The sequence below is a fragment of the Lacerta agilis genome, chromosome 1, assembly GCF_009819535.1.
Source record: "Lacerta agilis isolate rLacAgi1 chromosome 1, rLacAgi1.pri, whole genome shotgun sequence".
NCBI lineage: Eukaryota > Metazoa > Chordata > Lepidosauria > Squamata > Lacertidae > Lacerta > Lacerta agilis.
The window spans coordinates 84,202,277-84,212,862 of NC_046312.1; the positions used below are offsets into that span (position 1 = coordinate 84,202,277).

Sequence of the window (10,586 nt, forward strand, 5' to 3'; positions counted from 1 at the left end):
CGTGCAGTCTAGCTCAGGCACGTAAATCATAAAGTCCATAGAGGTGATGCACACCTGTAATTTCTCTGCCTGGTGCTAAAATCTGAATGCTTATAGGCAATTTATAGGCAGGCCTTTACGCATGCTGGCAGAAAGGCAGAAAAGCCATTGGACATATCATTGGTCACTGAAGTCAGCTTCTTAAAGAATCTTAAGATTTGCTTAAGAGGCAAGCAGCTTTCTAAACCTTAAGATTGCAGAGCTATGCTTGGAAGTATGATGGCAAAAATGCTATAAAGATTAAAAGTTAGAAAATGGACTGAATTAGATTTTTAAGGGTCATTGGGGAGGAGGACTTCTGTGTGGGTTTCTTGATCCTCCTCATGATTAGCAAAAGCAAAATAAATTATGCAAAACTAAACTAAACCCAATAGTTTGCCTAATTCAGCTTTCATCAGAATTTGGGATATCTTGGTTCAAACCCTTTTTATTTTTTAAGTGCTATGCATGCATATAGCTCTGGATTTGAGAATCTGGTAAGGCTTGGAAAAGGGATTTCCATTTATCCCTTCACTCAACATCACTGCCACATTCACTTCCAGGCAATGGGTTTTAAGATGAATGCGTTAAATTGGGCAATGAACATGAAACTTGATTTCAGGTTTGCAGGAAAGGGCCATAGCTCAATGGCAGCACACATAGATTGCAAACCAAATGCCTGGCAGCCTCCAGTTGGAGCCTCAAAGGGTAGAGCTTAGAAAGACTTGCCTAAGACGAGGAATCCTTATGCCCTCTAGATGATGATGAGCTGCAGCTCCCATCAGCACCTGTCAGCATGGCCAATGACCAAGGGTCATGGGAGGTGTAATCCAGCAACATCTGAAGGACCACAAGTTTCCAATCCTGGTACAGCAAATACAGGACTAGATGGGCCAACAGGCAGATCAGGTATAAGGCAGATTCGTGTTTTTATCAATTAATTGATTGCATTTTTTATTTCTGTTCCGTTAAAAGGAGCTCAGGGGGGATGTACAATAAAAGTTTTAAAACAACAGAATCCAGTCAAAATAATTGAAATACTCACACAAGTACTTCAACATTTCAAAAACCATAGCACAATCACAAAACCAGCATTAGAACTGTAGAACTGGAAGGGACCCCGGGTGTCATCTAGTCCAACCCCCTGCAATGCAGGAATCCTGCCCGTAGCAGTCCCTGGGTGGGCTTGAACTACCAACCTTCTGGTTAACAGCCAGACACAATTAGCATGCTTTCATTCTGCTAAGGCTTCAGTAAACAGATGCATCTTTAACTTGATGCTTAAATGTTAAATGCAAGGAGGAGAACCACAGCTCTAAGGGGAGGGAGTGCCATAGTCAGGGTGCCACAGTGAAGAAGGCTCCGCCATGTCTCTTTAAGATAGACAGGGGAAGCATATTAGAGATGAATCCTAGCAAGGAGCATGAGTGCGAGCTTCCCCTGCCTATCTTAAAGACTAGATCCGCTGATATAGAGGCACTCCTGTGGGTACTTGGGCCTTGAGCCATTTAAAGCTTTGCAAGCTAATACAAAGCTTTGAATTGGGCCCAGTAGCTCACAGGCAGCCATCGCTGCCTTTCTAGGATCAATGTCTTATGTTCCCATTTTGCTGCTCAACAACCAGGCACTCTCATGCAGTTCTTCACATTTGCTCCTGATCCAAAATGCCCCCTGGTTCCCATGAACACTTTTAAAAAACCAGGAGAGGTCCTCTTTACCACAGACAGGGGAGAAATTCAATTCAATTTGCATTTAAAACTGAATTGATCAGAGTCCAATTTCTGAAATAATATGAGAACGGAAATACCGCCACCCTTCAAAATCTACATTTCCCCAATTTTTGTAATGCAGTTCTCCAGTGTTTACCCAAACATGTGTGCTAGGGGGAAATGAGCATAAAAATGAATATATTAGTGGAAATAAGATACAAGAAGGCATTAAATTAGGAGAAATTCACACAAAAAGGCTGAATAATTTCCATGAGGATTTTTTTAAAGCACAAATTGCTGCAGAAACGTGAAGGACCAAATTTAATTTCCCCTAAAATGTTTCCACTTTCCCCCCCTGGTCTTCACACCTCTGACCTCATGCAGTGTGGAGTCCATAGAAAAATGAGTTCAGTCAAAGCAGGAGGCATAAGCATCATGTTTGCCTCAGGAGAAACCTTGAAATTGGGGTCCCAGGCCGTAGCTTCACTATAACGGCTCAGAACCTCTTCTCGCCCCTCAGAAACCTGAAATTATTTGATAATAAAAGCCACCCAGACTAAGCAGAGGGGGGGGGGGAATGAGGCTGTTTTCTATCTCCTCCTAGGGCAGCCTTCTTCAAGCTGGTGCTCTCCTCGTCTTTTGGACCACAGCTGCCACCTGCTCTTGCCTGCACATTCTGCTACCCCCAAAGATCTAGAAGGCACCAGTCTGGGGAAGGCTGCTTTGGGCAAGACAATGCTGGCATGAAGTCGAGCACTAGAGCAAGGAGAGATGTGAGTCCAAAGCAGGCCCTGGATCTCCCCGGAACCACCTCCTTACCTTTGCTGCGGTGTCTGTTTGGTGGGCACACAGCACCTTGGAGACGGACTGTGCCTGAACAGAGCAAGCAGTGGGGTGACCTTTGGACCCTCCTTCCCTCGGCACGGAATGCCATCGCCACCTGCCTTCGCCATATAAGGGCAATCGTGTCTAAGAACGGAAGAATGGCAGAGTGAGCCCAAGGTCCCTTGGCACAGGAGCATTGGCACACGACCCCCATCTCACTCCCCATCATGTGTGTGCGCAAATTGCTGAAATGTCCAGATGCATGTCGGTTTAGTACGTTTCAGCGAAGTTCGTTAAAAAAAGCTCAACAACTTTTGTGTCCTAATTTTCCCTAGCCCAACCTCCTACAACCTCTGCTTAAAAACCTCCAAGGAAGAAGAGCCCACAAATAGAAACTTTGGAAGAAAGAACTGAGCAAACCTTTGCAGTTTTGATTTTTAAAAATGACAGCAGGTTTTGGCAACAAATTAAGATGCAGGTGGAAATATATCACAATCAATGCACCAGGCTTGTAGATGTGGGGGATAGGGGTAGGGGAATAGTGGGAAAGTATTATTAACAGTGAGCCAGCAGTCCACTGACTTTTTGAAGTGCACCCTTCTTTTAAACACATTCTATCTTTTACCCCCCCCCCCCAACATCAGTCAGCACCAACTGTCCATTCTGCAGGGGAGCATAGGGTGATCCTCGCACACAGTCATAAAAAAATCTGTAGGGTATGGCATGCTCATCTTAAATTTTCAAATTAAATTGTCCTTCAGCCAGTTAATGTTGCATATTAAGATTAATTTATATACATTCTGAAGAGTCATAATTCAATTTATTTTCATAATCATGTTTCATCTCCAATCAGAAGGCATGTGATTGGACAATCTGTGTAGATGAGTTCTCTTATAAAATTTAGGGAACTTCCAGACCACCTGTTTGGTGAACATTCATCCTTGCGTGGGAGATTGTATGACATGGCTAACTCCTCCAGACCCTGGTGAACTGGAACACACACAAATCATGGAATGGGCTCCCCAGCTTTGTACACAGTACACAGCAGCCCATCTGGAAGTGCCCTTCCACTCCTGGCAGAAGCAGTATCTTCCTTAGCAGCCACACCTAGCTCTGAAAGTCTCCCCCAGTCATCCTACTGCTCTAACCATGCGATTAACAGCTGTCAGTGACCCGGTGAAGGGCCAAAGGCCTTCTCTTACTCTGGCAGTGATCTCTTTATGGCTGTGGGGGAACCTCCATTTATCTTATCTCTGCTGTTGAGCTAGCAGAAATAAATCTCTCTCCAATACAACTCCTGTCACCCGCTCATTCCTATCTGCCTAACTGACACTGTACTAGAAGGGAAGGAGTTTTCACAATTTTAAAACCACAGTTCAAGCCATGATCAAGGCAGCTTAAAACATGGGGAATAAAATGTTAATTACAACATAACAAAAGTAGTCACAAACAAAACATTAAAAAATCAACAACCAATCTGAAAGCATTTCCTAATAAATCTCAAGATCTAAAATAAAGATACAAAAACAACAACACCCAAGAGCAACAATAGCAATAACAATAACCCACCATCAAAAAAACCAAACAGTATCCCAGCCCAAGACTGTATTTGCTTATAAGGAAATGCCAAGCAATAAGCGATTGATTGGTGGAAACGATTAGGACTGTCATAAGCAATGCTCAGAATAGCATTGTAACTTAAAATAATTTCAGCCCTCTCTGGCCCAAACCAGCCCTGAAAGGGAAATCTGCAATTAGGCTCTCCCATGGCTACTGTTTTGCTAACTGGCAACCCCACTGAGTGGTTCTGAAGATCAAGGACAAAGGTGTGGTGCCTGTTATCCTGTTGCTCCAGGACAGGGCATTTAACTCTTTCCTTGGTGTAAATTTCCCCACCTCCCAAGCTGCTATGAGTGGGAGGGGCATGGGAAAGAGAGGCGCAGATGAGATTCATGCATCTGCAGTGCTAATAGGTAGAGGGTGGGAGGAGGAAACCGCCTCTCCCAGAGCACAAAGTCCCAGTCTTCAAAGCAACCACTGGAAATAAATCACCAACACCACCGGACAGCAGAGCCACATTCAGAAAAGCACTCTCTGGTAACCAGCAGCCTTGATTACTACAATGTGTTATATGTGGGGATGCCTTTGAATATGTTTTAAGGAACTTCAGTTCGTTTGAATAAAGCAGCCATGCTGCTAACTGGCATCTGTCCTCCTAACCTAAGGAACATATCCTGCCAGTTTGGAAGTTGCTTCACTGGCTGCTGGTCTGTTTCCATTGAGCTTCTTGTCAACTGGAGATTTCAACCCAGATCTTACTCCATGGTCAGCCCCACATTCTACCCCTGGCACCACTCCAGCTCATTGAACTATTGCATCAGCCTAACGCAGATGAAAACATAATCTAGGCATCATTTGTAAGAACGTGATTCCATGCAGGGCAAAGAGGAAGAATCTTATACGACAGGTGACTGAATAGGGTTGCCATACCTCTGGGAAATCCTGAATGTGTCCTCTTTTTTTGGGGGGGGCAACATGCCCATCTGGGGGATTTTTACATTTTAAAGGGTATGTCTGTAATTTTTGTTCTTTTGGTTTTTTGGGGGGGCAGCTTGGGCACAGGCGCTCAGGCGTTGGCTGTCTGATTTTTTTGCTCTTCAAGATATGGCAGTCCTATGACTGAAACCTTTGGCCCTCTAGATGGTGCTGAAGTGCAACTCCCATCATCCTTGGCCATTGGCCATGCTTGCTGGGGCTGATGGGAGTTGTAGTTCAGCAACATCTGGACGGCCAAAGGTTTGCCACATCTGGTTACTGACAAGGTTACTGTCAGGAAGACCAGGATCTAGGATACTCATGGGTGAGAGGAGGATGCTGGAGTGATCTTATTTAGGAGAATACCAGTGGTTTCAGATGGGAATGAAGTCTGTCCCCCATTACCTAGTTGATTCTCAGCAGCTTATTCAAATATTAACAAGCAATTTCCCACTTTTATTACTTTTATTGCTTGAGGGAAAACAAACAGTGTATGGAGAAGAGAAACCATTTATGATGTCGACTCTGCCCCTGGCCTGTGGACTATCATCTTTTGCAGTGCCTTGGGCGGATAAAGGAATTAAAGCATGTGTAGTAATCTCAGGACACCCACACTAGAGACAGGATAAAATTTGAACTAAGATTTTTGGCTTATTAAAGGGACACTGTGTACACGAGGGACTGCTGATACTCACATTGGGGTCTTAAAAGTGCATGTTGACTGTTTCTGAATATTCAAGAGGCACAGTTGCTGCCACTACCCTCTGCCACTACCTCAGCCAAATACTCCCACAACTCAGTCCAGCTGCTAGGGACAATCTGTCTCTGTACCCCAAATCTTCTCCAGTTGTACCTCTGGCTGCTTGGACACTTTAGCCAGTTTAGATATTTATGCAGGGCCACCCTCTCAGACTAACTCAGCTACCAACTCCCTTCCTTCATCTTCTCTAGGCAAGTGTTGATAAAACCCAGAGTATTAATATATAGGCCTTAATTGCTGCCTGGAGCTAATGGGAATTGCAGTGTAAGACCATCCAAAGGGCCACAGGTTTCCCACCTCTGCTTCAACGCCCAAATAACCAAACTATATTTCTTAAGCAATTACTGTTACTACAACTCTTGCTAGCAGTATTTTTTTTTTTTACAATTATGCAATAGCTCAGGAGTATGAATCGTTAAACATCAGATAGTATCTTGGTTCTATAGGGATGCAGTCTCTATCCTTGAAGACAACCCTATCAGCCAACAACCTGGCAATTGCTTCTACAGCTATGAATTGGCCTTTGTTACTCACAGTGCAGAACACTACATCACAATGATCAATTGTGAATGGTGGGGGGAATATTTTTTGTCATTTAAACATTACTGCGTTAGTTTAATCCTTTTGCATTATGGTAAATGAATTCATCTTCTACTTTCCTCATTCTGCTCATGCTTCTTAGACCTTTAGATTTATATTCCTGCCTTGGAGTGTGTGTGTGTGTGTGTACGCACGCATGCGTGCCAGATAATGACTGTTGGGTCAAGCCCCCTCATTTAAGAAAATGGGTGAAGGAGAACTCCGAGCGTGAAATGCTTTGCTGCATTTCCATTAATTTGAAGGGTGCACATCCCTCAATCCATTGCAGAAAGTGCTGCAGCACAACTCTCAAATGGCATGTTAATGTTTTGGTGGCTACATTGAAGATATGGCATACCAGGGGTGTCAACTTGAATAACATATTGTGGGGGCCTAGGTCAGCCTTGCCCTGCATAATCGATCACATGCCATGGTGCACACACACCATTTGAATGACAATGCTCATCACCTTTGTGGGGGCCCAGCCCCCTCAAATATTTTATTGCAGGGGCCAAAGTCCCCAAAGCCCCTAGGAGTTGGCTCCTGTGTGGCATACAATGGAGCTGCTTCTACTTGAGTTGTTTCTGCAGTCAGGCCTGTCCATCTCCTCTTTCCCCTGGCAGTCTGACCCTCTGTTCCGTCACCCACTCTTGCGATGATGGGCTTCACTTTAGCCTAACTCAGCTTTTCAACCCGTGTCTCCCACGTAAGAATCTTTTAAATACCTGCAACATCTCAACAAAAATGCATGCCCTCCAATGACCCCTATTTCCTGCTTGTTAAATCATAGTTCCTATTTGTGGAGGAGGGGTGCTTTTCAAAATGCTGTCTGAATGAACTGCTTCTCTACTACCCCACCCCATAACTGTCTATTCCAGGGGTCAGCAAACTTTTTCAGCAGGGGGATGGTCCACTGTCCCTCAGACCTTGTGGGGGGCCGGGCTATTTTTGAAGAAGATGAAAATGAATGAATTCCTATGCCCCACAAATAACCCAGAGATGCATTTTAAATAAAAGCACACTTTCCACTCATGTAAAAACACCAGGCAGGCCCCACAAATAACACAGAAGTGCATTTTAAATAAAAGGACACATTCTACTCATGTAAAAACACGCTGATTCCCGGACCATCTGTGGCCAGATTTAGAAAGTGACTGGGCCGGATCTGGCCCCCCGGGCCTTAGTTTGCCTACCCATGGTCTATTCAGATAAGTAATGGTGCTGATTATGTTTCTGAGTTGCCACTATTCTGTAATTAGCACAAGCAGAATATATCTATCTTTCTTTCTTGCATAGCAAACACCAGTTTAAACCTCTCAAGGGTGAAAAAGTGAGGCATACATTAAAAATAAAAAGTAAAACTTCTCCATGTACTAATATGTCCACTTTCAGAAGTCAGTACAAGGTGAGCTGTGGGCCGTCAATATGATTTAATATTGCATAGTGAGCAAAGAACCTCTATCAATTTGTGGTGGAAGGGTTGTAGCTTAGTGATAGAGCCCATGATTTGCATGCAGAAAGTTCCAGATCCAATTCCCAGCATCCCCAGAAAAGGCTGGTAATGTCCCCTGTCTGAAACCCTGGAGGGTTGCTGCCAATCGCCATTTCTTCAAAAGGCAGCAAATCATTGTTTCCACAAAATTCTGGTTTCCCAATGATTGCCATCTGACCATCCCATGGGTTGCCAACTCGCAACTAAACACAAAACAGCCTGGCCTGCTCTTGTGATTTTAACAACAGCTTGATATGAAGAAATTAGAAGGTGAAGCTTTTCATAGCAGAGAGATAAACATCACCATTGGCTATCTGGATCCTAAGCTGTTTTCCAGAAAGACAGCTACAGTGGCCATCGAATAAGCTGGCAATCCTACCTGCCCCACCTTCTGACATTCCAGCTCATGACCCCTTCGGTGCAAAGACAACAGCCTCACAGCTTACCTGATGCAGGAGTAGATGCCAAATGTTTTTAATACCCCCAAATTATTAATTCGGTTCTGTAGTTTGTTGCTGGTTGTTGTTGCTATGCCCTAGTCTGTGTGGGAGAAGCAGAGCGGTCTGGGTGAGGGAGGGTGGCAAAGACAGCAGCCTAGGCATGGATTATTCCTGCTCCAGTAGACAGCCAGTTAACACCCCCCTTCGTGGCCCCCAATGAGCTGAATTCCAGCAAACACTATTTAAAAGGCGGTGTGGGGAAGACAGAAGCTCATGCGGTTGGGGGATTGAACACAGAAAACAAAGGCCAAGTCAAGCCTAACTAGGAGGAACAGAGCCAGATAAAGAATGAGGAACAAACAAACAAGATGAAGAAAACCAGCCTTTTTGCATCCTCTGGGTGGAACTAATGGGTTAGATCCAAAGCACAATAGAAAAGATGAACTGAATGTGTAGGGACAAAACTTCAAGGCTGAACCATCCCTCTTCACTTTACCGGCCCTATCATTAGGCAGAGGGAGGCATCTGCTTTAGGCAGCTGGTTTGTGGTGTCATGAAAGGGCTACAATTTGTTTTTGCCTTAGGTGCCAAAGTACTGGTAACTTCTGTACTGGCCTTGATTAGGGGCCCGGGCAGCAAAATGTCTTGGTCCAGAACGTGGTTGAAGTTGATTCCTGGATCTGTATTCTGAGCATGGACTCTTCAGAGGCATGGTGGCTTAAACCATTGCACCCAGACTCCCAAACAGGCGCAGAGAGGGACACCCAAGCTTGTAGGGTTGTTGGATCCAGACCCTCAGGCAGCTTCTGTAAATTAGAAAGTTACTTAGCAAGGAAAACCATGCATGACTTCTCTCATCATCATGAGAGAAGAATGTGCAACAGGTGAAATTCTTTCCACTAAGATGTCTGTATGTGAAATGACACTTAGCCCGAAAGAGGCCAACCCCACCCATCCTGATGCTGGGCAATGGGCACAAACTATCTCACAGAGAAGCAGCAACAACAACTTTGCAGTAAGCTACTAACTTTATTTATTAGTTAAATTTCTATCCCAGCATTTCTCCCCAGTGTGGTTGTCAGGGACTGGCTGGACACTGAGGGCTGGTGGCTGGATAGTGATGAGTGGGCACTGGGAGAAGGAGGGTTGGAGACAGACTTGGAAGCAGGGATCAGTGAACTGGGGGAGCCTGTAACAGCCAGGAGATGAGAGTCAAGCGGCAGAAACTGCTGCAGGACTGAAATAGTGAAGAACAGGGGTTAGGAGGAGGAAGAGGTAAGTCAGACTGGTGTGGAGTCAAGGGTTTCTACTCCTCCCCCTCCTGCCCCCACCTCTCCTGCTCCCCTGTCTCCCAGCACCAGAAGAGGATTGAAGAGGGAGGAGCAGAAACAGGTCACACACAGGCGTAGTCTTCGCCTGCTTGACCGCAACTTTGGGTGGCAGAGATACATAAGCAGAAGGTTGGAGGTGGGGGCTCCCTGTTGCTGCAACTGCCTCATCAGGTGCACACCTAGGACTGATGGACATTCTTTTTTCTATCCACCCACTTTCTGCAACGAATGTTGCAAGACCTAAACCACTTAGACACATTCAAGGTGGAACCATGCCACCTTTTGCAATGGTATTGGTTGTAAAGTCAGGGATAGGGAAGTTGCTTCCTCAGTGGCTGTGTTCTGCCTCTATTGTCAGTGGCATTATGCCTCTGAATCCTAGTTGCTGAGAATGGCAGGTGGGCAGAGTGCTGTTGCGCTCAGGTCTAGCTTGCAGGCTTCTCACAGGCATCTGGCTAGTCCACAGGATGCTGCACTAGATGGACCATTGGCCTGGTCCAGCAGGGCTGTTCTGATAAGTTCTTAAGACTCCAACTTCCCTCACCTTTAACTATTGGTCATGCTAGTTGGTTCAGCTGCGAGTTATAGAGTCCAACAATGTATGGAGGGGCACATATTCCTCATCTGTTTTTTTCTGAGACACAGAAACCAACTAGGACATTTGGAGGTTGTGTGCATATATGGGAGATGTAGGAGGAGGAGCAGGGAACCCTCTTCTGTGATGGAGTAAAACTATTATCATTTTCTGGGAGGGGCATGTGTGCAAAATGGCTTGGCCTATAAGTCAGTGGTCCTTTTCTTCTTTTGTAATCCAGTCCCATCCAGCACTCTTACCTCTTTGTTGCATAATTGGGTTACTTCTGTCGGGCAGTTGAGTCTTTCTGAAGGTCATCCCAA

At 45.1% G+C, this 10,586-nt stretch overlaps 1 protein-coding gene across 1 annotated transcript in view; it reads right to left on the reverse strand.

The window, feature by feature from the left end:
• Nucleotides 1-8,509, reverse strand: part of VIL1 (villin 1) — a 29,825-nt gene extending 21,316 nt beyond the window's left edge. Inside the window, exons 1-2 of the mRNA XM_033161022.1 lie at nucleotides 8,365-8,509; nucleotides 2,547-2,696 (exon numbers count right to left, since the gene is read on the reverse strand). Coding sequence (XP_033016913.1) covers nucleotides 2,547-2,680 — 134 coding nt within the window. The 5' untranslated portion in view covers nucleotides 2,681-2,696; nucleotides 8,365-8,509. The remainder of the gene's footprint in view (nucleotides 1-2,546; nucleotides 2,697-8,364) is intronic.
• Between the last annotated feature and the right edge of the window lie 2,077 nt (nucleotides 8,510-10,586).